Source organism: Manacus candei, unplaced genomic scaffold (assembly GCF_025592945.1).
Source record: "Manacus candei isolate 608988 ecotype Guabito, Panama unplaced genomic scaffold, ASM2559294v1 h1tg000021l, whole genome shotgun sequence".
Taxonomy (NCBI): domain Eukaryota; kingdom Metazoa; phylum Chordata; class Aves; order Passeriformes; family Pipridae; genus Manacus; species Manacus candei.
The window spans coordinates 3,884,321-3,912,187 of record NW_026138069.1 but is presented as its reverse complement, the minus strand read 5'-3'; the positions used below and the strand labels follow the sequence as shown (position 1 = coordinate 3,912,187).

Sequence of the window (27,867 nt, the reverse complement as noted above, 5' to 3'; positions counted from 1 at the left end):
CAGGGTCCCCTTTCTGCAGAAAAAGCACAGCAGATGCCTAATGTGGGATTCTTAGGCTGGCAAAGAGTGTGGAAGTTTTCCAATTTCCCCTGAAGAAGCAGAAATAGATTCTGCAGCTGTGAAGCACTAGAAGCCTGTCAAGCTCCTTCATGACTGGCAGCTGAAGAGGATGTATTTCATTACATGGAGCTCTGTAACGTCTATTTTTCTTCCCATCTTACTCCCATATTCCACACATTTTTAAAGTATGGTTAAACTACAATATAGGTTGTGAGTTTCAAGTCTTCTGAAAGTAGACAATAAAGACAATCTAAATCCTTCTGAGAAAAAACAGCAAACAATTAACACTTTGATTTTAACATCACTCAGGTCATCAACAGATACAGTCATAAACCACAAGCACTTAAAATGTGAGCTGACCAGCTTTCCTTGGCAAAATACTTGCTGTTTGTGAAAATTAAGAGAAATTCATACTTATGCATAAACTTGCCCCTCTTCTACACTAGTTTTGCGTTACTTTTTCATTTTAATTTTATTTTTAAAGAATGACCATTACATGTGAATATGCTACTTCTTATTTGAACAGAACATATGGTCTAACTTAGCTGGCATTTTCCTTATCAGAAAAACAAACAAGTCTTGATGTGGGTGTTCTGCCAATTAAAACACTTAGCTGTGTTACAGACTGCAACTGATGCAAATCCATTACATAAACACAATGCACTTTTGGAAAAGAACAAATTAAATTTTTGCTCTTGTGCACTGCCAAAAATAAGCAATAAAGTGCTGCGTATGATTATGCATGCACATAACTTTTTAAAACACTGCCAAAGAAAAAAAAGACATAATACAAAATAAAGCCCCTTCAATGCAAGTCTTTAAGTATGAATAAAATCCACAATTCTGACACATCAGTGCATTTACTGACATTAACTCATTTTGCATCCATATCCTGAGGAAGAGTTTAAAAACAAATAGACATTGAGAAGAACTCAAAGCAGGGCAGGTACAGTAAAAATCTCTTCCTCACTTCATTATACACATCATTGAAAATCAAGCCTCCATATGTCACATGCAGACTTTAACACATAATGACAATAGCAACATTTATTTTGTTAACAACAGTTCTCTTAACTTATGGCCCTGACCCTTCTACCATGGATTTGACTGCCGAGATGACCTGACCTTAAAAAGCAAGTCAACCATAAAAGAGTCAGCCTTAGAATTAGTGGAAAATTTTATGCTGTCACAGAATTCAGCTACACATCCCTAATCTGGTTTAATATTAACTTACTTCAGCTTTTTAGATATTTGTAGATAAAGGCAGCCAAAGTGATCTTCAGATTTCAAGCACAAAATTCAAGATTCTGAGACTTAAAAAAGGTAATGAAATCATTGATAAATTTTGATCCTAGCAAACACATCGTCTTTAAACAGCTACAGTGTGTCTGCAATACCAGCATGCTCAGTCTTTTCAGTGAGAAGTCAGTAACAAGCATCCAAATGAGAAGGATGTTATTGAGTAGCTGTTATTCTTCCCCTGCCTGTTATTTTGCTTCCATTTATTTAAAAAATATATTTAAATTTATTTACATGACTTGTTCAAGACAATTTTATGACTGATCATTGGGTACTGTTCAGCCAGTGTGAAAGGTGAGAAGAGTGTCCATTAAACTATGCAGCATTTCCTTTTATTACAAATGCAGTTATGTTCTATACTGCTTTCAGCAAAGAATTAATATCAGGTTTCGTTTTATTCAATTTGTTTTGGGAAGAGGGGGTTTTAAGTCTCTTCTGGTTCAGCTGGAGAGGGAGTAACCTCATTCGAGGGATATCCTATTTGGAAGGCTTCTCACTTCTAATTTCTGAGATATATTGTGCATGTGTGTTGGAGAAAGCAAACCAAACAAAAAACTTCCACAGCCTTCATCCACGCACTCATCCAGAAATAAAATTTTCCCACTAGAGGGAAAATTGTTTAAAAAAGCTTCATGAAAAGCCAAAGCATGAAGTTTCCCCGACCCCATCTCTCATCTAAAGAGACTCTAATGCTGCAGAAATTAAATTGTAAATAAATTGTATACCTGCATGAAATACCATCTATTTTACACCTTATACACAGAACAGGTTAGTTACTCCTGGCTTTTCCTGAGCTTCTGTCAAACTAAAGACAAAAGGAAAAGCGTGACTGTAGTAAGAAAAGGCATTTGCAAACTTCCTGCAAGCAAGTGGGAGCTAGCACAGCATAAAAGTCAGCAGCGCCGTCAAGAAAAGAGACGAGCACTTTTTTAGCAGCTCCCGCTGCCAAAGTCTCACAAAGCATTAACATCGCGGTCTCTGCTGGCGATGCTGTGAAATGACACCGGTAAAACAGCTCGCCTTATCACTTTGGGGGAGTCTGCTTCCAGCTGGGAAGGATCTGGCACAAATCGGGCAAGATACAGCTTCTAGAAGGGGCTTGAGTTTACCCTCTGGACGTATGGAAATAGCATATGGTGTATCGGCACTTCAGCCTTTTAGAAAAGTTACCTGCCGTACTTCAGACAGGACTTAGAGAAAGATCTCTCAGGACAATAAAAGGCCGTATCACCTTCTTTCCTCACTGAACAAAATAAAAGTCTATGAAACTGCCCAGCAGTCTGCCCAGCCTAGGAGGGACTACTCACAACACAACAGATACAACTTTAGACTTGCAAATGTTTGCACACCTCCAGTTTGGTTCCACTTTCACATACGCAGAGCTCAAATAGTAAGGTAATAATAACATAATATCAACGTAAGAAGCAGTATTTCCCAAGTGCAGACTCACGTTACAGTATTCTATCCCATATTTAGTTAAAAAAAAATTAAAAATTTGATTTTTAAATTATTTGAGTGAAATCACATAATATTTGCTGCTTGAGGATCCAAAATAAAATTTTGGAGTATTTTCTTATTATTTAATTGAAGCATAGTCACAATAAAACAAAAACGTTGGTCACATTGAAATTTACCTTGACTTAAAAGGTGAACTGGGTTGAAAATTACAATCGGTGACTTAAAAGTAAGGCATATTGGCCTGATTACAGATTATTGATAACTTTATGAAGGATTTGCTGGTGTTCAATTTGTCTCTCACCTTAAAGCAGCTTTTCAGCAACCGTACAGTACCAGGTACAGTGCAACCATGACATCTAGTGGCCAGTGAAGAGGAAATAAAAACATTTCCTAAAACATGAGATTTCTTTAAACTCTAGTACTTTGGAACTTGCATTTTATACCTACGTTTTGCACAATCACTGACAGAGGTGGTAGTAATGATCTGTTACAGGAGAAGTGGGACCAAAATATCTTGCACAGAATTACCTTACAAGAGAAACCAAATGCCTTTACCCTAACAGGGTGGAATAATATGGTACAAGTGAGGAACTCCTACCAAAGAGCAGAGTACAATGCAAATGGCTGACCAAACCTGTACTTCAGAGGCTTTTTGTGCTCAGATTACCAAGGAAATTTTAAGCAATGCTAGGAGAGTCAATAGGGCAACTCTCCACCTTCACTTACAATGTTAATCTAAAATTAATGCAGAATGGAATAAAAAGGTCAGAAACTGAAGGTTTCTACTGTAGACAAGTAGAATAAGTAGCCTAGTGGTCACCAGCATGCAATAGGCCACTTCCCAAAAGTGTAATTACCAACCGGGAGTACTGCAGGGATATCTCTGTCCAACTTGTGTTTGGATGGGAGACAAACTATTCCCTTAAGATGCAAAATTAAATTTGGAAAGTTGGTGAGGATTGCGAAAATTGCAGAATAAAGTGTACCACTCAGCAAAAAACTCTACCTCATACACTTATTATTAAAAATTACACCACACGGATAACTATTTCCTCTACAGTTAACATTTTCTTTTTATTCAAGAAATTCTCATTTTACATGAGGGAATTGCATGAAAAAAATCCACAAAACTGGAACAACTAAACATCAGATAAAGAATTATTGGTCTTAACAACCAAGGTTTCAGTAGCTTCTGCACAGAACACATTCAGCCACTTCTAATTGGAAAAAGGATAGTCATCCAAGTACAAATGGATTATACATGTAAACAGTCCCAAGGTCTTTTCTTCTAAAACAAATTGCCAAAAAGTATGCGTACCACAGAACCCCACAGAAAAAGAACTAATTCAGTTCTTATTTAAATTCCTTATCTTGCACCCAAATTGTTTTGTTTAGCAGATCAATTGCCTTGTAAAGCATCACACTTCAAATACATTGTTTCTATTCTGCAACATTTTCAGAGATAAAATGTATTTTAAAAATAAATAAAAATAAAATAAAATAAAATAAAATTCAGTATTTATAAAGTCTACCTTCATAGCAACTTCAAAATCAAATCTTAGGAGGAAATAGAGCATAAAACCCAGAAGGATAAAGCAAACTGGATATTTAGGCTGATTTCCTAGGGAAATGAGACCTTTCTATGGTCTTTGTCCCTTTATCTCCCTGACTCTAAACTATGCCAGTAACTTAGAAATTAGTTTAGTAATCTCAAAGAAATTTAAAAGGGCACTGGAAATGTCATGAAAGTCTAGGAAAAAGGTGGGGGAAGGAAGAAAGAAAGAGAGAGAGAGAAAGAGAGAGTGCATGCACAGAAGGGAAATCAGGCAAATTTCCTTGTTACTCCTTTGACTTGCTAACAGGTGGCTAGCTAATACTTGTAGTAACAGCCTAATATTATCTTATATATATTGGGATGACTGCTGTGGTCAGAGGGCAAAGACCACAAACCTGTGAGAGATTAGGCTATCTCAACACTGCTGTTCATAAACACTAAGTTGTTTATTCTTTTATTTTTGTATAATACAGTTCCGTACTTCGCTTAAATGATCCTTTTTTTTTTCAATTATTGTAACTAAATCACTTAATACACTATGTAATAAAAACTGATTGAAAGGATTTAAATGTAATATAGAAATTTTATGGTACCTGACCTTTCTGTATAGCTATTAAAGGAAACCAAGGATTAAGTAGAAACATTGTAGCTGAAGGTACTATGACAATCTGCAGCTGAAATAAATTATCATAGCTTCACTGATATTAGCATAACAAATTACACCAGCTGAGAATTTTGTATCGTTCATACAAGCCCTGTACAAGAGTTAAGTATATTACAGTGTTAATGGACCCCAACCCAAAACAAATTAAACATTTCACTGGTGTCATAATTTATTTAAATAAACTACAGTGACAATTCTTTGTCACTATCATACTAGACAAGCTCTGGAATTGATCTTTGAACTGTGCCAGCAACTTAGAAATTAGTTTAGTAATCTCAAAGAAATTTAAAAGGGCATTGGAAATGTCATGAAAGTCTAGGAAAAAGGCGGGGGGAAGGAAGAAAGAAAGAGAGAGAGAGAATTCTTGGATTTAAAATTTTGTCATTGCTGAGTTCAGTAGAGAACCAAATCATACTCAACTAAAGGTAAAAGAAGGTGGTAGAATTGTTTGGTGGGTTTTGGTTTCCTGACCATTTTTTGTTTTGGTTTAGGGTGTTGTTTGCTTGTTTTTGTTTGATTGATTTTGTGTGGTTTTGTTGTTTTAGTTGGGGGGTTTTTCTCTCTTTTTCAACATGTGATGAGCAGCTGGAAATGTCTATGCATCATAAGCCAGTAGGTTATGCCCCTTATTTTCACATACTAACCAGCTTGAGAAAAACTTTAAGATATCAGCACTTTATTATTTGATTAATGAATTCAAAAGATTCTTATCTTACTTTTTATTATCATAACTAAAAGGAGAAAGACAGCCAAAAAAAGCAGAGTCTTGGGAAGCTAGGATTGCAAAATCTAACAACAACATGTAAAAATAATGACAGCATCCCATTAATGGGAACTATGCACTGGAATGAAGTGCTTGGGTAATACATCAGATGCTCTAAAACCATTAAAACCATGCTATCAGTTTACACAAAATAATGACAGACAGGCATTAGAGTTTTAACTTTATTGATTTCACTTTTCAGTGTCCTAAAATACACTTCGATTTGATCATTTAGAACTGTGTACAAACAGAAGTAGTAAATTTCTGCTCATTTGATGAAAATATAAAAATTTTGCTTTTCTCTACATATTTTGCAAATGGTTTAAAAAATTAAGCAGTTTTAAACATCAAAAGAAATAGGAGAGCCCTTTTAAAGGGTGGCATCACATCCTAGTGAATCATTAGCAAATGACTAGCAAATTAGCTCATGTGTAGGTAATGGACTTCATTCACAGTAAAGCAGAACATTAAAAACCCATAGAATAATGAACTATGCTTATTGATCCAAAAATATAATAAAAAATATATTTTACATGCTATTTTTCTACAACTGTACGCTTATGTCCGTTAAATGAATCAAGAACTAGTAATACTCTTGATGAGTATTACTGGCCCATACTGATACCAGGTTATAGAATTTTGATCGCTATTTGTGCATTTTTACTATTTCCATAGTAAAGCTACATGCAGCATGATAACAAGTAAAAACACTCAAAAGGAGAACCATGCTTTAATATGAAAATAAACCTCTACAGAAGGATCTACATTAATTTATGCCATAATTTAATGAGCTTCAAATTTAGAAAGAATGAAATGTAGACACTGAAAACTACTCCCAGAACTTCTATACTACCTGTCACAAAAGAAAAATCTGTGCTGAAAGTGACTATCAGTTATCTACTGTACTGATTGCTTGAGAGCATTTGGTGCCCTTTGTTTAAAGTAATTGCGCGTAAATAATTGAATTCGGCTTGACAAATATCTCTTTGATGACAGGGAAGCAATTTAACATTTTTGTTACTCAGTCTCATATATAGAATTAGAGAATTACTATTTACAGTAATCCAAGTACACTGAAATTCAGGTATTTTGCTTGTAATTTGATTATTAAGATTTTGCAAGACTTACAGATCTTCTGTTCAACAAACTGGTTTGTTACATATTTTCCTACACAAAGTCTCAGTCTGACCATTCTTTGTCTAAATAAAATACCATAGAGCAACTACAGCAGTCTAGATTTAGTTGAAGCCATAGAACTATATGAGGAAAATAAATATTATTTATTATTTCACCTCAATATCTAAAAATTAATTAGGAAAAGATGAAATAAAAATATTTTCTTTCAAATAACAGAAATGCATTTGAAACATATGCTTAGATAGGTGTTCAAAATTAGCTCAGATACAGGACAGCAGGTGGCACTGGCAACATGCCAGTCTTAAAAAGTTGCATTTAACTAGTCCAAAACTGATCATATTACATCTGTATTATCCTTAATGCGAAGTTGTAAATGTACAGAACACAAGTTCATCTTTCATAACACTCTATCCTTTGGTGTAAGTGTTCCCTTTGATATTGCTACTTAGTATAGTTTATTAAGGTAGTTACAGAGACAGAATATCTTCTCAGGGATGTATTCTGACAGGAAAAGAGCCAACAGGCAATAATTGCTGCAGAAGAAATTCCCTCTGCTCATAAGAACAAAAGCTCTTTCCCTTAAGAACAATTAACACAGGGAGAGTTTGCCCACAGAACTGGTGGAATCTGCCTCATTGGAATTATTTAGGTTTGACATGGATAACTTAATCCATGGCCCTGCCTTTAATAAGAGACTTGACCAGATGTCCAGAAGTTCTTTCAATGCAGATTGTTCTGTGACTCAGTACAATTCGGCCACAGAATCCAGTACCATGCTGAGAATACTAGACACTGCTCCAAGTCAGCTGTAACATACACATGCACAGTAAGACATTCTTAACAAATAATACTACAGCTAGGAATTAACAACATGCTGTTAGCAGGGCAAATTAATCAGCTTTTTACAGCTTCCAGCTCCAGAGCTTGCTTATTTGGTGGAGCTTCGAACATGGTAATGGTAACTCTGCCTTTGAAGATGCATTTTTGCTCTTTGCATGTCATTCAGCCATACTGAAGAAAAGTAAAGCAAAGTATTCTTCATACAGGCCTCAGAGAAACCAGCCTGAGGTCCACACTTACATGCAAGCAGAGACTTGACACTCGTATTAAATACTTACATTCTCTAACCCAAGGAGGACCAAGAGTGGTATTGTTGTCATTCCTCCTTGGATCCACTCTTCTAGAGAAACAGTGCCATCATGATCATAGTCAATTTCTTCCATCATTTCATGAAGAATCTACACAGTTTAATGAAAAATCTCATAAATTCTAATTTTTTATTATTATATTCTAATATAGCAACTTCTTCTTAGAATATGTGCAGATCTCCAACTCCCTCACCCACGCACAAAAAGTAAGGGAAATATTATTTGTATGGCAGCTGTAGTAAAACGAGTATGGACAGTTCAGAAAATGAAGTGTCATATTCCTATTTACATTTTATTATCATTGAAAGATCTCAAACTAAGTTGGGTTCCCTCTGTACTTGCAGTTGCTTTTAAGAAATTTTCAGAGATGAACCAGTTGTGTTATAAAAGTTAATTACTACATGCATTAAAAAAAACCCTTAAACTGTAGCAAGAATGTTTCACAGATTAGATTCAATCAGCAAAATACTTGTAAAAGTGCTAATTGACAGTGCCATAGTGGAACACAGACTATTCTTATTTCTATCTTATTAACATATAGATTCACATGTCGACATGAAATATCGTAAAATGCTATCTCTAGCAACATTAAAAAATTGTGATGAAATGGATACTTACTGGACTGAGTTCAGTAACATCCCATTCAAGGTATTCTGCAACATGCATCATTTGAGCAATGATATTTTCCAGCTCCTACAGATGAATGAAAAGTATGATATTTAATGCAATATTATAAAGAAACATTCTATTGCAAAGCAACTTATAATTCAACCATATTGAATTCAGTGACACTGTTTCATCAATGTTCCAAACGAATGTCCTTTACACAGGAAGCTGTCCACTCAGGTGAATCTGCTTCATGAGCAAAACATCAGGCATGGACTGCAAAGCACTCAGGGAGGTGAAATACACCCCCACAATTAAAGTAATTCAAAGTAGTAATAGATTCTTCTTTCCTAGTTGTCTTTTGAGCACTGTTTTTACTATTTGATGTCCACACTGTGATATAATGCTGTAATGATCTTTAAATTCCAGCACTCTAACAAACTATTTTTTTGACAGCTATTGCGTGGTTCAAAACTTTATAATGGAAATAAGACATAAAGTGGATGCTATAAACTAATACGAGGTTTTCTTACCATAACGGTGTTGCAATTTCCCCATGATCATGTATCACTACTGCTCTTCTATACTCATATATATAATTTTGCTTAGTAAACATTTCCAGTGCTTACCTAGGACCACTCTGAATTCTCGTGTTGTCTTGGTTCCAGCCAGGAGCCAAGGTAAATTTTTGCCATAGCCAGGAGAGGCATAGCTGAGACTTGGAGGTTATTCTATACCACTTCAAGTCACTGCTAGGTGCAGGAGAAAGGGAGTCTCTTCTGGAAAGAAAGGGGTCCTTCTGGTTGAGTACATGTGGGCAGCAGAGAGATTGGGTAATGCCAGTTCCAAGTTGGAGAGAGCAGTCAGGGCAGCATGCCTGCAGTTAGGTAGGGGCAGGCTCTGTGGCGAGCATTTTGGATGTAATTTACTCTCTTTTGTACATCTTTGTTACTAATATTGTTGCTGTTATTACTGTTCTTTTCCTTATATAATTGCTGTTTCTAGTAAATTGTTCTTATCTCAAACTGTGATCTTTACCTTTTGTGTCTCCAAGTCTCCTCTCCATTCTGTTGCAGGAGTGGGAAAGGAGAGAGAGTGTGGTCTGGAGAGTCTCAGTGGAAGCCCTAAATTGGGGAGTACCGTTCCTAAACCATGACAGCCTTATTTGGTGCCTACTGTGAGGCATGAAGGGTTGAGATAACAACAGATCTGCCCAGAACAGGCTGGAAAACAATTTTACTTCAGCATTTGCTGTATTAGGTACAGAGCCACTGGTCACAATACTGCTTGGTTTGTTCATATGGGCATGGTACCTAACCCTGTATATATATTCCTTTATGTGCTCCTCGGGATGTTATTCTTCAGAGCAGGGAGAGGGATCAGGATTGCTTTGTTGATGTACTGTGGAATATCAGTTTATGACATGACATCAAGGGCCATGAGGGCCATTTGGGATATGTATTCAGTGTTGCTGAATACCTACTCATACCTCAGGTACTACCTTTCGGAGTCCATTAAGAATCACACCCAGTCTGTGGGGGGACAGGGGAGGATGATTTTCCCTAGCTTTTCACACTCTTTTCCTCCTTCAAGCCTGTTACAACTGCATTTCAGAATTTTTAATTCTCTTTGGATGTTAAGGAAAAAATGTTCTTGTTGCTAAGTCTGCCGGTTTTCCTCAGGGCGATCCACACGATGTTTAGAGTTAAGAAAGAGATTTCCAGGGAGGTTGTTCAGAGGTCTGTCCTGAGGATGGATAGAGCCATGAGTGGCATGGAAAGCAAGAGAAAATGGGCCAGCTTTCAAAGGATTACTCTGTTCCAATGCTTTGGAAGTTCACCCCCGAACAACTCTGATAAAGTGACAGAATATTTGAAAGAAAAATGCCGTGGCAGTTTCAGAGAGGTGCAAAGTTATGCAGTGGGCTGGGGCCTGGCTACTGTTTATCAGACACTGCTCGATACTAGACAGCACCCTCAGGGGGAGGAGGAGGAAAGCAGACCAACAGGCACTGGGGCCACTCAAAACTGCAGCTGAACCAGAGGAACCTGTGCTGGTAGCAGCTGTCCCTTCACAGAAGAAGAAACCCATGACAAAAATCAGTTCACTTAGTGAGGGATGAAGAGGAAGCAGGGGCTTCAGAACAGGAGGAAGAGGTAGGGCCAGAGATAATCACTTCATCCCTATCCCAGGGTGAGCTGCCAGATATGTGAAAAGATTTCAGCCGCCAGTATGTGCCTTATCATGAACCGGCCTGCAGGCAAAAATTTCCCTGTCACTTATGGGAACCAGCTCCTCTTCTTTACCAATTCACTCTATGCTATCTTGCTTCCAGGAGATAAAAAAGGAGAGGCAAAAAAACCAAAGAAAAAAAAAATCACTGCCAATAAAATACTGCTTTCTGTTAGCTAACAGAAAAAAATAGCTACATTTTTTTTTTTAATTATTGTTATACCTCTGATTTTTCTTCAAACATTTGGTTGGGCTACTCCTCAAAAGTTTGCCTTTAACATTGTTCCTCTGTTCTTCATAACAGCGTGGAAGTTCTGACATGCCTCCACATAAATTCACTGTGTGACTCTCATACTTACTCTTTTTAATGAAATCTTTACAAACGGTGCTTTGAGATACACATGGTCCCAGCAGCATACTAGAATTTTTGGAATTACATTAATGTGTCCCCTACAGTAATATGATGAAAAATCAGAAGACTATAGAATAGGACTCCATGACAGCAGTGTCAACATTTGAAAATTTATACAATAGTAGAAGTAGCAGCTTATTGGAAAAGAAAACTCAAGATATACTTTTAAAATTGTTGACTTTTTATCGACTACAGTTTATACTGCTTCTAATAATTCAGGTTAAATATAAACTTGATTTGGATTAATGTATTTTTGCACAGGTATTCCATGATGACATACTCTTACAATGCATCAAAATACACAAATAACATTACCGAACTATCCAGGTATCCATTCCCATCTGTATCATACAAGCGAAACATAACTGAAAAGAAAACACAGAGACAGGGAAACTTGGTTAGAAAACATAGTAAATACCTTTTTTTTTTTTTTTTATAAAAAACAACTCCAAACCAAAACACAAAACAACTAAACCTGAGTTTCAAAGAAAGGGCAAATATTAACATTTACTTTTAATGATCACTCTAACTGCAGACTCACCACATAAGTTATATTATGTGAGAGGTTCACTCAGCAACTACCAGTGCCTCCAACAAGACATATTAGCTGGACAGTGTAATTGCACCTTTTCCACATTGTCACTCCAGCAGCTAATTTGGTCTGTGAACTTAATTTTTGTTCCTTCTAGAGATGATCTGTAGTCATGGTGAGTACTCCCAAAAGGCCCTTCTTTGTCATCTCACCAAATATTGGATAACATACAATTGGTCAGGCAAATATGGATAAACCTGTTTAAATTTTAATAATACTATCCTATGCCCTTGGTAGCAGCTATCGCTATTGAATAGTAATATTACTTTAGAAAGTATTTTTTGACCAACTAAATGAAACAGATGATCAATTTTTTAAGTATCTAATCATTCCAATCCAACAATAAACATTCCTCACAAACTGCCAGCATGGCTTCTCCCAGAACCTAACTTGCTTCATCAATTTGAAAATGTGTTCCAAACATTTTCGGAAGTCACCCAGAAAAGAAGATGCACTTTGAGAATATCCAGAAAATATGTACTTTCAAGATTGTATCAAGACTTGATTCCAGTGACAACAATGGGTAAGTCTACCAAGATATTTGAAAGCAGCTTCCTCAGCTGATCATATACTGCATCAGACTGCAGAGTAGAAAGAAGTCTAAAGCTTTGGTAGGAAATACTGTTAAAAGACTAAAGATGAAATGCAGAAGCCCACATATACCTTGCTATTTGTCCCTACTTTCTGGGACAGTTTGCCAGAGCTCTGAAATCTAAACACCCACCATCCCCTTCAAAAGTGCTAATTTTTTTAGCGCTAGACCAATTTTTTAGGGATGAAGAAGTCAACCCATGTTGAGGGGTTTACAGGACACTGTAATGCTGTCACTGACAACAAAACCCAATCAATCTGCTTACAAACTGTCTTATCAGATGTTTTTTGAAACATAACATATAACAGTGAAGAATTCCAGCACACTGGATCCACAGCAAATGCTGTTACAGTCCAATAAATTCTGCAAGCAAAGTTTATAATAGTCTTCAGGAAACACCATAATGAGAAGTGAGAGAAAATTCTTAGCAATTAGAAAGTAAAATTCAGAAAGAATTTGATTATTTTGGGACTTACAGTAAAATATATTTAACTGTTATATGGATTGGCTTGCTTCCCTTATATCCTCCATCTGGGGAATAAATTGTTCATCTAACTGTGGGGAAAAATGGTAGGTACTACACTGCTCTACCACTTCAACAATTTTTGCCACTACATTGCACTGCTCTTAAGAGCTGTAATACGAGATTGATGATGTTTACTGTAGTACACTGTTTAAAGCCACAAAGGCCCACTATTCATTAGTTATAGGCTAAGAAAGCCTATAAAAATCTCCTTCTTTGCCTGGAGTTACATAGCAGAGACACTTCAGTGTAAAACAACAGTTAATGTCAAAATTCACCAGAGATTGGTGCTGCCCCCGCTAGTAGGCCTTCTACCAAATCTCAGAGCTTGACAGCTAATATTATCTGACAAAGGTACCATTAAGCATTCAGTTTCCATAGGGATGAATCACTGATTCACTCAGTGATAAAGTTCAAATCATTTGGTTCTCTTTCCTCCCCCTCCATGATTCTAATACAGTGGTTAAAAGAACATTTTACAGTTATCATGAAGGCAAGGTTTAGCATTTCCATGATCTTTACCTACTCCAGAGAAATAGTGCTTACAACTTTTTTTTCACTTAACATGAATCAGTAGTTCTAATCAGACATTTAGAACCAGACATTAGCATAATTATAACTGCTTCACTTTGTAGCAAACAAGTCTTTTCAATTACAAATGTATTGGGTAGCAAAAAGGCTCAATCTGTGTTCTTGGCTAGACTCTGAAAAACTATGCTACTGGTCTGGCACGCAATCTCTTTTCTATTCATACCCTGCTAAATATTCATGTTCTCACTGATTTACACACTCTAGGAGAAAAAAACAACAACAAAATGATAAAAACAACCCAACAGAAGCTCTGATGCAAACTGCAGAGCTCAAGTCACCTTTTCCCATTCCCTTACCTGATAGCACTCTATTTCTATTACTAGACAGTAATATGACCTTAAAGGATATCTTCTATTCTTCTAAGGTATCTCTTTGAGGACTGTGGGATTTTCTTTATATTCAGGCCAAACATAGATTAGAAATAATAGATATGTTGAACATGTCAAATAGGTGAGGTTTGCACTGCTTAAGACCTCTAGAAATACATTGTTAATAGGTTGGAAAATCCATTTAACTGATGGAATATTTGTAAATCTATGAAAATCTGTAGATCATACAGATCCAAAACCTACGTATTATTTTCTCTTAGTGTATTTTATCCTCCAGCTTATACCAGATTCTATTTGAAAGCACCACTTTAATTTTCTGCTTGTCCTGAAGTAAGTTTCCAAACATTCAGCTGTGATTAATTTTTTCAATTTTTGTCATCAGAGAAATAATAAAAAAATCATGATTAGAGATTAGTATTAATATTAATGTCAACAACTCCACAATAGGTAATTTTTCTTTATTCACTTCATTGTTGAAAATTATAATTTACCTTACAGCCACAGGATCTACTGCTATAAAACTATTTCAGACAAAGGGCGAAATTATACCATTAATTTATAAGAATTCAACTAAAATCAATGGGAAAGTCTGCATACTAATGGTATAGTATAAGCCAAAATTTAGATACTAAAATGTGACAATACATGGTATATTTTAAGTCTGTATGACTGTACCAGGGTGAATTTATGCTGATACTTTTTGTCTGTGTTTGGCCCCAGCCACCTGTAGTAGTTTATATTCTCTCTGCCAAATTCGCTGATAAAACAGTGAATTCGTCCTTGGAGGGAGAACTTCTGTATAAACTGTTTTAATTGGTGTTCTGTGATTGGTTAATTGTCCTCCAATGTCACTGGAAGGAGAATTTGAGGAGGAGGAGGATGAAGTAGCGCTCCCAGACTCAATTAAGAAAGACCCCCAAGGCATACTGTGCGTGTGTGAGGGGATGTCCAAAGATCTCACGCATGCGCTCAAGGGATGCACTTACATAACCAAGAGGGTGGGACTGAGGGCCTCTGGCTGGGCCGTGCTGGCCACACCTGGGAGGTTGAGGTCACTCAATTAATTGTATAAAAGCAGACAGTGCTTTCTTGGAGGTGAGCTAGCTTCACACCAAGGACAACGTTGCCTTTTGGCGGGGACGCCTGCCAGTTTGTGAACTTACTGACTCACCAAGGATGCAGCCTCTGCTATGGGTAATTATAGGCATGCTATATGAAAACCATGGTGTCATGGTTTTCAGGATTCAGTATGTTCCGAACCCTCCCTAATACAATAAAAAAGTAGAAAATAAACCTATAAAACAATATGCCCATAATTATACACAGTAAATACAAATGACCTTGAATATTCAAGGGCCATACACCTATGAGATCATGCTCTCTTCCTCCTAAATCATATAGAACACAGTCTTTTGCACATGTAGTTTCTATTGCAGGAAGTTCATGGAAAATTCCCTAAACTATAATAATCACCTGCTCTTCTGTCTCTCCTCCTTTTCATTGTACCAATTCCTGACACCAGGGGAGGCAACTAATCTACATTTCATGCTATGGTTTGTGCACTGAGCTCTTCAGAGCTCTGATAAGGCTTGCATAACTTGCTACCGTGAAACAGTTATTACACTGTAAGCTAAAATCAATCCTAAGAACTTAGTTTTTCTGTGCTTGTGTTCTGGATGCACATTCATGTGTACATTCTCGTATTCTAATCATGTGATACCAAATTGGTATCACTAAATCTGGGGAATAGCTGCTTATAATCTTTGCTGAGGCAAAGGTATCAATGATCTTATAGTACAAAGTTGCCATTGTAAGCTAACTACAGGTTACTTCAACAATACAACAAGATACTTCAACAATATGTGGTCATGTAACCATGTAATGAATTTTTACTCTGACAGAAGCCTACTGTTTGCATGTCCTATCATACTGAATGTTTACTTACCATATTAGAGCCTGATCCCACAGATTGTCTATAGACAGACTAGCTAAGTATATTGAAGTATATTTGATCTCAATGAGGACATTTTTCTCCAATTCACAGATCAAACTCAAAGTTATTTTTTAATAGGTAGAGGTGTTGTGCTTTATTGACTCAGACAAAAACTCATTCCCAACAGTGAGGCAGACTTGGATCATTCTTGGCTTTTCAGTATTCACTAACATTATAGAGCCCACAGCCTACACTAACTATTCTTTTTTTGAATTAGCTTGTTTAGTACAGATTATTCACTCCATCTATATATCCAGGTATCCTCAGTATATATCATTTGTTTTTCTCAGATCTGATGCTAATCAAGGGATGACAGTATAGAAAAGATTATTTTAACTACAGAATGTAGAATCCTTACTCCTCATCTTTACGAGTGCTAGATAGAGCAAATTTAGTTAAAATCTCATCAAAATAATACTATTAGAAAGATTAAAAAATAATTTCTGCAATAACAGTCACCTAGAACCATATTTTTATAATGCAGCTGTCTCAAAACTGATTCTTAAACTCAGAAACAGAACATTTGATGACTTGTGGAAATAAATATATAAAATTAACTTTAAAAAAGAACATACATTCTAGCTTGTCTTCTGGTCTTCCTCTTTCTAGCAGTGATAAATAGCAAACAATATCTTTCAGCTGGATCATGTCGGGTAAATGTAAGTTGGCAGGAGTAGGAGGTCTGGATGTAGAGGTACCTTTGTTAAGTCTCAGACCTGGAAATAACCAATAGCTGTTGTTAGTCTTCACATATGATACAAGCAGAAAATGAAAACAAAACTCTTGCATACATGCATCTTTGTTTTATGTGAATCTCAGATTACTTCTTCATCCAAAGTTCTAAACAATTTGTGTTCATAGTTTATCCAGTAAAGGTAGAATTTAAATGATAGTAAGGTTTTAAAGTGTTGTACAAATAAAGCAAACTATCAGAATACCAGCCCAATTATGGAAATGACATAACCTTTTTTTCATTTGCATTGATCTGATGTCATTTGGCTATAAACCAATCTGGTGAATAATTTTAATCTACTACATTTATAAATTGACACCGACTACACTAATTGAAGATGTTTTAGTGTCAAACTCTGTCAACACCCAAGTGTATTGTTATCCCCAAAACACAGCCAGATGCATGTCAGTGCAGTACATATTTAAAACATGGAAGCCTCAGTGACAAACTACTGAGGAAATAAACATAGATTTTAAATATGTACTCAGACATTACGATTAACAACAGTTCCAGTGTACCACTTAGAATACAAGTTTCAAAACTGCCAAACTTCTTTTGTTTCAGGATAACCTGAAAGTATGACCAGTCCTGATGATATTACTGGAATCTGCAGGATCAAAGTTGGAAAAACTGGGAAGGACAGCAGAACACGGAGAAAGCAGTAATAAAACCTTCTTTACAAGTTGTTACGTTTCTTTCTGATTTTAGTGATGTTAAAGATGAAACTTTGCAAAAGGATACACTGTTCTTAAAAATTTTCTGTAACTAATTCAGTACAGATTCATCATTGCGCACATAACCTGAATACATAATTTCTCTCATCCATTTGTCTTGAACAAGTTAATTACTGTAGCAAATGGAAATAGAATTTTGGTGTGGTTTTTTTCACTGCCCTATTTTTACTTTGAAATACTTCATTGCATTCTGAAGACATCTGTAAAAGTCTACATGTTAAAAGGTAGTTCTATATGTTAAAACAATACATGTTTACACATGTTAAAACAATAAAATTTGGTAAATAAGAGCAAATTGGCATGCAGAAAATGTATCTTGGAATCAAGTCCATGTTCATGGTTTCAGGCAAATAATAAACTGAAAATAAATATTTAAATGAATAAAAATATTTAACAGGGCAGTGTTCTATTTAATGAGCTTGCATGTCAGTTAACTGTCATTAAAATTAAGACATTATAAAATGTTATCCAATTCAGATGGTAGCTTTAATCACAAAATTTACACAAATAGTTCGCATTCCAGTCATGTGAATATTATTCACAGAATAAAAAGTATTTCAAAACTTGGGATAACTCTTTTCAAAAATATGTAGTCCTGACATCCAAATGAAAAGTAATACAAATTTTAAGGTATCTTTTAACTTATCATCAGCTGCAAGGTACAGGTTAAATTATTACTTCTAAAACAGAGGTGGGAGAGGTTGACTGCAATGTTCTGACTTACAGATGACTCGCAGTGCTTCTGCTTACCTGGCATCTGTTTCCATCTCTCTTCAGATGCCTTAACTGAAAATACAATTTATAAACAGACATGAGTGGACCAAAAGACATTAAGTGAAAAACAAACATGTACCAGAAAGACTGACAAACTCTACTACTTTTTTTGTCATCTTCTCTAGCTCTCATGTATCTTTTCATTTTCCAGAAGAATGTCAAATGTTTCTGTCAAATTTATTTTGCAGTACCAGTCAGGTTTTTTTCACTATTAGCAATATTTAAAAATTACTAGATATCCTAAAACAAAAGTTTGCATAATTGCCATTTGCACATCAAAATGTACTAATGCACAGTTTTTCCCTTTAAATGCTACAAATTATCAAGACACAACATTTAGTTTAAATCTCATGTAATTGAATTACAATATAAACAGTATATTTTCAAGCACAAGTAACTCTTTCATGAGGTGAACTGAATTGCCCCTCTGAATATGTTTTTGATATAACAATTTATCAAACAGTCCTCCTGGTATTACATTATATACAAATGGAAGATTCCTAAGCCGGTATTTTGTTATATTATTTCTAAAGTCCTTAGTAACTTAAAAAGATGAAAACTAACTACAAAGTGGGAAAAGTTTGTGCAGGAGAAAAAAATTTTTGGAAGAAGCATTTGAGTAAGAAACTTAGCATACAGTTTAAACAACAACAATAATAACAACTTTAACAATGATGTTATAATAATTATCATTATTATAATTTTATCACACATAAGAATAAAATACATGAAAGAGAATTATAGTAAAAATGAAGAAATTCGAGTATGGCCTATACTGGGCAGAATTTATCTGTAAATCTGGCAATGACCTAAAACCAGTTATTATAATTTCTACAGATGAAGTGTTAAAATCATAGAAGTACAATACCAGAATGATAAAAGATGATTTTTTAAAATAAAAGCTGCTAAGGATGTAGGATTACTACCAACAGAATCACACCTAGACAATTAAAAGAAACAGCAGTAACTGGGCACAGAAACAATAGATCTCCATCAGGAGCCTCGGGTGTGAAGCTCTGAAGGCTTCTACTTGTTTATACAGTAGAGTAGGCAGCAAGATCATGTAACCATAGCAATCTGATTAGCATTAACATGACAAAGACCGTCCACTTGGTGTCTCAGCTGCATCATTATTATGAATTAAAAAGATTAAACCATTTAATTTCCATTTCTTTTCACAGCATTTCTTATCATGAGTGAGTTAGTTTCTCTAATTTCACAAATACCAGAACAACCTCCCCCACCAGCATATAGTTTAGAACTCCATATATTTAAAGCTATTAGAAGTAAAATAGCAGAGTGAGGGAACCTTTAGCTCTTATATTACTGTGATTTTAACACTTACCTCCAGAAAGGTGCTGTGGCTTGTTTTTTATTAATGGGCTGCAGTGAGATATTTTGTTACTAAATGATGTAAAAAGATGCTCAACAAAATCATCTGGTAACTCTGCCTCCAGAAAAGTCTTCATGAACAGCTTGAACCCCTCTAAATCAATTGTCTAGAGTGAGGGGGAAAAGAAAAAAAAAAGTGAATGTTTTGTAAAAAAATTCATACTAATCCATCAAATAATATTCTGTTAACAAAAACTTTGGACTGTATTTGAAACACTGATTTCTGAAGATACAGACTGGCACAGCTATTCTTGAAAGCGATTACTGAATTAAGCATTACTTTGAAAACTGACAGCATTGCTACAATACCTCAGTATGAGATAGCCCAGAGCAAATTCAGAGCCCTCATATCAGACCCTGAAATCAAGTTTCATGCTCTCTAGTTTGTTGATTAGAATATGGCTTAACAGCACATACAAAATTGCAACTAAAGGCACCTATGGAGCTCACAGGGATGTACTTAGCATATCTTATCTTTTCTATAATTAGACAAAAAGCAGGGGATTTTTGGATGTCTAATTCAGAGAATTGAAGTCCTTCCGTCTTTTCCAAGGTGGTAACATGTTCTGCTGGTGTTTGTCAAAGAGTCACTAATCACCCTATTTTAAATAGGGTAGGTCTCAGTAGTCAAATGAGAGTGCTGAGATATACAGCATTACTTACGGGGGGAAAAAACAAGTTGTTGGTTCAAAACTTTTGTTATTTACTTTAATTTGGCTTTGCTTTTGCCATCAAGGTAAGAACTGATTAATAAAACTCCATTGATGACTGATCCTGTTAAGACAGCATTGTCTGTTTCAATTAATAAAATGAATCGTAAAATATCTCAAGTTGGAAGGGATACATAAGGATCATTGAGTCCAACTCCCTGCTCCTCACAGGACTACCTGAAACTAAACCATATGACTAAGAGCATTATCCAGATGCTCCTCAACCTCTGACAGGCTTGGTGCCATGACCACTTCCCTGGGAAGCCTATTCCACTGATCGACCACCGTCTCAGCAAAGAACTTTTTCCAGATGTCTGATCTGAACTTCCCCTGATGCAACTTCATTCCATTTCCTTGTGTCCTGTTCCTGGTACCAGGGAGAGATCAGCACCTCCCCCTCGAGGAAGGTTTAGACCGCAATGGGGTCACAGCAATGTGAAGCATTATGATCCCATCCTGCTAATACCGAACTACTAAAGTTATCCTGAAAGATATTGACACAACTGCATACTTATCAATGGTGCTGCTCATTACATAAATGACTTTAAAACAGCTTATCATTAATCTGTACAAAATAGCGTTATTGTCTTTGTTTCTAGATCAAACAGAACAGTAACCTGTCATCATTAAAAAATTAAGAGACAAAGACAAATTATACCACAAAATTGACTTTGAGAGTTCTCCCCATGCTTCAGGAAGACTCCATTTCTCCATAGAAAACTCTAGTGCAACTCCTTTAGTTTAAGAATCATCTTGAAACCATGCCAGAAAAAAAGAAAATCAAAACTAAATTTTCCAAACACCTTAGTGAATTTGACATCTGAGTCACAGTATAAATAATTTTTTACAATTATTTTAAAATCATTTTAACACTCTGGAGCAGAGATTTCTCTTCCCCTGACTTCTTCGATTTATTTTTATGTATTTATGAGATGTAAACATTTTATGCCAACATGAAACAAGGTTTTTCCATTAAGACCAAGACTTAACTGCCTCAGGTTAATGTTTTAAATGTGTATCAATACCCTCATGAGGGACCAGCAGCACAGATTGCAAAATTTGACTGCTCTTGTGCAAGTCATCATTATTAGGAATGAAAGCTTGGCAAAGGGGTATCTATGCTGAGCTTCTAATACAGAACTTCATTGGAGAAAGAAGTTCAGTGAAACCAATAAAACTGTCACCTCTTGAAGATTAAAATAGCAGAGATCTAAAAAAATAGTGTCGACAATGCTCAAGCTGGGTGTAAAATGGAAATAATCAACTTGGACATGGACTCACTATCTTTGCCTCATCATAGAATTCTGGTCACACTTTTACTTTGGCAAATCATATTCTGTTTCACTCATGCTACAAACTTCATATTTTTTCTCTCTAATAGTTACCGACATTTAATTCATTGTGTATAAATTATCAAACCACAACGGCAAAAGGAGTTGTATCAGCATCCAAGTAAACCGGTGATTAGTCTACACTATATAAATGTATTTTTTAACTGCAAGCATAACAAATACATTAATCACTAAATCAACCAACTTTAGCAATGTGAAATTACTTTGTTAATTGTGCATTAATGAAATGCGTATTAGCTATTTCACTAAATCATATACACAAAAAAAGAATAGCTAAGTGAAAAAGGAAAGCAAAACCATGGATGGACATGAAAATATCTTTTCATTACATCAATATTTTCTTTATTTACTTTGTCTGTGGATTTTATGTATATACTGCTAAAAATATTCTTTGAATATTTTTAATGCCCAAGTGACATTGGTCCTCCAAGCTGCCAGCCATAACTAAATCCCTAATGCTACATTTTTTCCACTTTTGAGTTCAGAATTATGCCTGGTAGATATTTGGATAAATAAATAAGGTTAAAATTCTGTGCTTCTTCTTACTGAAGTCTCTCTTTCTCAAAAACCTTCAAACTTTTCAATATTTTGTAATGATGGTCAAACTATAATTTATGCCAGTGTCCTCCAAGATGTTTGTTCCAAACTGCCTCATGTTTTCTGGCCAGAGAAGACAACAGATAGCAAAGAAACACATGACTTGGTTGCCACATCCTGTTATTATATTTGACATCCTGACTGCCACCAATCAGGGTGCTCAGCAAAGAACAAAGGAAAGTGGGTGGTTGTTCCACAGCCAGATTTCTTCACTTGAAAGTGCTTTATCCTCTGTTCTATTGTGTTCTGTGACCTGTAGTCCCCAAGGGAAGAAGCAACATTCATACAACCAGAGTTCAGACATTGCTCACCCAAAAGCTTTTAAACTATGCTGAAAGTTAGTTAGGAGCTGGTAAGTGGTTTGAATGCATTTCATAAATGTTTCGAATAGCCCAAAATTCAGATGTAAAACCACATGCTGTATGTAAAGAATGTGCAAAACCAGTCCTGCCCAAGGGAGATCTATGTGTAGAGCCTTGTGTTTAGGTTCTTGCCCAAAACCACAAAATCTGTGATTCTAGTACTCCATAGCTGAAAAACATTTTAGAGGACCTAACATAATCAGTGAAGATTATCCTATTAGAACTGAACTCTAAAGTAGTACAGTCATTTCTGGATATATGTTTTTGTAAATGTATATACAGTAAATAATAGAACTAAGATAGACCACAGCAGATCTAGAAGTAGTTTAGATTATCCATCTAGCTTTCCAATGAAAAAGGAGTGAGCTTTAAAAAAAGCAGCTCACTTTTAAATTGATTTCAGTGCTTTCTCTATCATCTCTCTCTTACTGTAATATACATAACCTATTACATGACTGTAGAAAAATGGAATAATTTCTTAAAAGAAATCCTGTGAGGACCACTGTAGAAGACACTGAGAGGTGTCATTCTCACCAGGCAGAGGTTTTAGTATTAAGTAAGTTCATTTAGAACAGAACACTGAAAGATACAAAACATTTGCTCAGCTTAATTTAAAATAACTTTCACAGGAGAGTGAACAACACAATATTATAAACATTTCTCTATTCTGAAATTATACACTATTTTTCTTTTTCCTCATGGAACTTTACCCTTCTGAAATACGGAAATGCTGCAGCAAGTAGCTACCCTTTCTTTAATTACTTACATTTCTCCCCAGCCCCAACCACTTTTCAAAGGTACTGCACAATGTTTTGGTAAGCAAGACAACAAAATAAGGAAAGCAGAGGACAATAGTCTTCCATCTTTACATGCATCATGCCCAATATGCTATGTAAACCACAATATTTTCTTTTTAAATCTCACTATCAGAATTTTTCGGATGAAAAGTTCAATAAATTTTGATATGGTTTGAAAATAATTTATGTTAATGAATTCTCAAACATTAATTAAACAGTTCAGATCAATAACATCAGAATAATGTACAAGCCATAATGGTGAATGTTGTTTTCTTAAGCACGCAGGCTAATTGCTTAATTTTCAACAGTTGCTTGCCTTCCAGAAGCTGCAGCTGAATTTAAATGAACCTGAGAGAGAAGGATTTAGCATTTCAGAAGGCATTTTCCATGACGTTTCCCAAGTGAGGGGATGAGAGCATGAGAGGATGTACCAAACTGACAACAATTAGCCTGGCACATGAATTAATTCATTCCATTTCACAAGAGACTGTAAGGGCATAGGGAGATTATGATCACAAGTTTAGGGATCTCAGGAAAATTTTCAACATAACAGAGAGATAAAATAGGACATAGTTGAATCAGGGGAACATGAAAGAACTTTCAAATAACTTGGCCTAAATCTTCTGAGGAGAGAGGGGAGTCAAAAGGAAGAAAAAAAAATCTATGCAGTTTTAGCTTTGACTCTAATAAAAAGGGTTCTGTAGGTCACAGAAAGGTATGGTTTTTTATACTAGTCATATATAACTGGATTCCTATTTTTATATATCAAATATCTGATTCACCAAGTTTATTGGAGCTCCTGTTCTTATGTCTTACAAAAAGAAACTTTACAAAATAAGACTTCATAAATCTTTATAATCTTCTGTATTACTGGGTAACAAAACATTCAAAAGCCCCATTGAGTTTCAGCTAATTTAAACCATAACATCCTTATAAAATTTATTTTGTTAATACTTTTAGAAGTAGTCATTATTATCAGTTCCTATTTATAGATTTTATAATTGGTTCCAGTTAACTGAATTTAAAAAAAAAAGTTATATATTCACCTTGGAGAAAAGAAAAGGAGAAGAGACAGAAGGCATAAGCAACACTGCATAATTTTAACTTTACAATTATTTTTAAAAAATAAAAAGTGTAAACCAATAAACAACTTTCATCTTTTCCGCAAGGAAACATGAAACTGGACTCACTATGGCTCAATGCATAGGAAATTAAAAATGCACATCTTTTCCTCCATGATAAATTGTCAGGGAAAACCCATAACATTTAATTAACCATCCATAAAATTTCAAAATTAATCCTAGCCCTAAACTGCCAACAAGCATTTGATCCATAAGTATTTTTTTTTCCTGTAAGCTCCTTCCAAATTAATAAAGAAGAAACAACCCAAAGTTTCTAATGGGGTCTAAGTCACCGACTGGCCACAGAAAAAAGGTTCTCATTGTACATATTCATAAAAAATAAAAACCATCTACAAAAAAAAGGCACTGTGCACCAAGTGCAACTGAGACTATCATTTCCTTCTGAAAGCATAGAAAAAGCGACAGATTTTCCTGCTTCTGGGAAAAAAGCTCCTGGTAGTCACCTCACCAGTGGGAGTTACCTTGGTTGATTTCCCCTGTTTGCCTGAGGAAATTCAAACTTATGTCTCTTTCTCTAAAGAGCATCCAAATATCAGGAAAGAGCTGAAGATTCACTAAGGGGAAAAAAAAGAGGTTTCTGTACTGTCTATGCCAACAAAATTATTAAATATTTGTTTATAAAAATGTGACCAAACTAATTACTGAAATACTCCTTTGAATGAGGAGATAAACTGAACATGTTTAAGAGATCAGGCTACTAAAAGAGAGGTATCAAAACAGATGTCAAAATGTTTCAGCTGTTCAGGCAGTACTTCTGGACACGTGGAAAAATTCAAGATGCTTAGGTAAATTCTATAGAAAATAGTTGAGACAAGTTTTTTATTTCTTTTTTTTTTTATATTGCCATACCAGAGTTGGGTGCTACCTTTAATCAGAGTGGAAATAACCCATTTTGAATCTATGCCTATGTTGAAAGAAACAAAGAACAAAAATATGTACTGCATATAGATAAATAAATATTCATCTATACATACTATTATACGCAGTACTAAATGAAGCAGCAAACAGCCATTGTAAGTTGCTCAGAGAGGTAATTCAGTGCCTCGGGACTATAACATGTCATCTCATATCCTGCATATATTTCACAATGACATTTTGGCAAATATGCATTAGTCCAAAACACCTAACAGTTGTGGGTATTTTAATGTTAATGTCATGAACAGATTACATACAAAAAGTTCCATTAGTACAAACAACTCACTGTTACTTCCTTATGTTTAAAAACAGTAGAAGCAGTTTTCATAACAGTGAAACAAAGCAGACTAAATCTGTCTTATTTCCAGATACTAGGAGAACATTCCTGTTGCGATGTTTGACTAAGAAAATATAGACATATATGCCCAAATCTTCAGTTTCAATTGAAATCTACTTGTTGAAGAACCCATATCCAACCAATATGTTGTGGTGAAAATTTTTCTGAACCTTATGGCTTATGGTATCCTTCACTTTACAAGGAAGCTACAAACAATTAGGATTTGCTCTGCCAACTCCCATGACTTTGAAGAAAATTCCTTTCCTCAATTAGCCCTTTTAGAACCAGGATAAAACAGAAATAATTAGGCCAAGAATTATCCTCATAATAATATTATTAGAATAATATAATAAAAAACAGTTTCCCAAGGAACTCAGCTACAACGTCTTACACATTTTGCAAAATACAAGAATATAATACTAAAGCAACACTAGCTATATGGATATAAAAAGTGGCAGCTGCAAAAGGTAACACCATATAGCACCTATTTTGTCTAAAATAAAAATCTGGAAAGAGAGAGAGAGAGACGATGCCATTTGTGGACAGACTGGATTATGTGGGGGAGTAACACCTGGGCCAGGTAGGCATAGGGGGAAATAGCAATGGCTATCAATCCTTCTTCCAAACTTCTTAGCTGTCTCCACTAACTCTGCTGTCAAGGAGGGATCACTGGCTAAGCATAAATGGTGTGGGAAGAAAGGCTGGAAATGAGCTTCAGACCCCAGATTTGGACTCCTGAGAGATTTCAACCACATCTAAAGGCAACCTTCTTTGAGCAGCTGCCTGACGTTATTAAGGAAAATGGTGATGGAGCAGACAAAAGGAGTTTTTTTCAAGTTGTAAAGAATAATCTGCACTCAGTGGAAGAACTGAGGTAAGATCTAAAAGAACACTGTTCTCCACAGAACACTGTATTTCCTTCATCCCCATCTGCTAAAAGCTCCTGGCAAACGTCTTAATGGCTCACCAAGCATTCTGAGATGTTTACCTATTTTTCTATAATAATACATTTAAAACTCCAATTATATAGAAAATTCTTTAGCCTGGGTTTTTATTGTCCTTCTCCATCTGAGCAAACCTCTCTTATGAAGACAGGTTGAGAGAGCTGGGGTTGTTCAGCCTGGAGAAGAGGTGGCTTCGATGCCCCATCCCTTTAAGTGTCCAAGGCCAGGCTGGATGGGGTTCTGAGCAACCTGGTCTAGCAGAAGGGGGCTCATGGCAAGGGGCTTGGAACTAGATGATCTTCCAGCTCAATCCATTAGATGATACTATATTTCCCTGAATCTGAACACTGGTTTATCCCTCTTAACATACCACAGAAAATCCTATGACAGAACAGCAAGCACACATAAAAAGACACATTTGAACAAATGACAATCATTGAACCAGAAAAAAAAAGTTATTAAGGAATCTTAACTGCAAAGAGTTGGAAGTCACAAAGAGGTTAAAGATCTGGCAACTGATCAGATAAAAATACAGTTTTCAGGATAAACAATATTTTTCAGGAGAGTATCCAGGATGACACTGATTACGTTATCTAAAGGATTAACAACCATAAAGAAAAGAAAATATTAAAACTAGTTTTGGATTCAGAGGCATTAAAAATCTCACTTTATTTCTGATTAACAAAATAGTCAGGGATTTTATTCTCCCGCTAATGCACAGAATACTACCAAACTGAAAATAAAGCAATAACTATTTTCCATAGTGCTATCATGACCATATGTGAATTTCTTTGCAGTTACCCACTGTAACACATGTGATAAGATGCTTTTTACCTTATTAACACCACTAAAGAATGCATATATCTTACTTCTCTTTCTACTGTAAACCAATGGCATAAAACAAAGCTCTTGCTTTCCATTCTTCAGTTTCTTTTGAATCCCAGATTCCCAGAATATGAGGGACTCAAAGGAAAAAAAATGGACATCACTCTATGCTTAACATGCTTTAAAAAATCTCCAGTGACTACGATAAGAGTTCTGTTTCTTCTTCTCAAGCACTCGCTGATAAGTACGTAACACTAATATAGTGCTAGTTCATAGAGGGTGTCTTTCAGTCTCAGGAA

General features: G+C 35.5%; 1 protein-coding gene across 9 annotated transcripts in view; it reads right to left on the bottom strand.

Moving 5' to 3' along the window:
- Positions 1-27,867, bottom strand: part of DGKB (diacylglycerol kinase beta) — a 345,725-nt gene that overhangs the window by 239,506 nt on the left and 78,352 nt on the right. For all 9 annotated transcript variants that reach the window (XM_051785972.1, XM_051785970.1, XM_051785971.1 and 6 more), the window contains 6 exons: positions 19,541-19,694; positions 18,172-18,207; positions 16,530-16,670; positions 11,650-11,699; positions 8,703-8,777; positions 8,055-8,174 (listed from right to left, as the gene is read on the bottom strand). In XM_051785972.1, the coding sequence (XP_051641932.1) occupies positions 8,055-8,174; positions 8,703-8,777; positions 11,650-11,699; positions 16,530-16,670; positions 18,172-18,207; positions 19,541-19,694 (576 nt within the window). The remainder of the gene's footprint in view (positions 1-8,054; positions 8,175-8,702; positions 8,778-11,649; positions 11,700-16,529; positions 16,671-18,171; positions 18,208-19,540; positions 19,695-27,867) is intronic.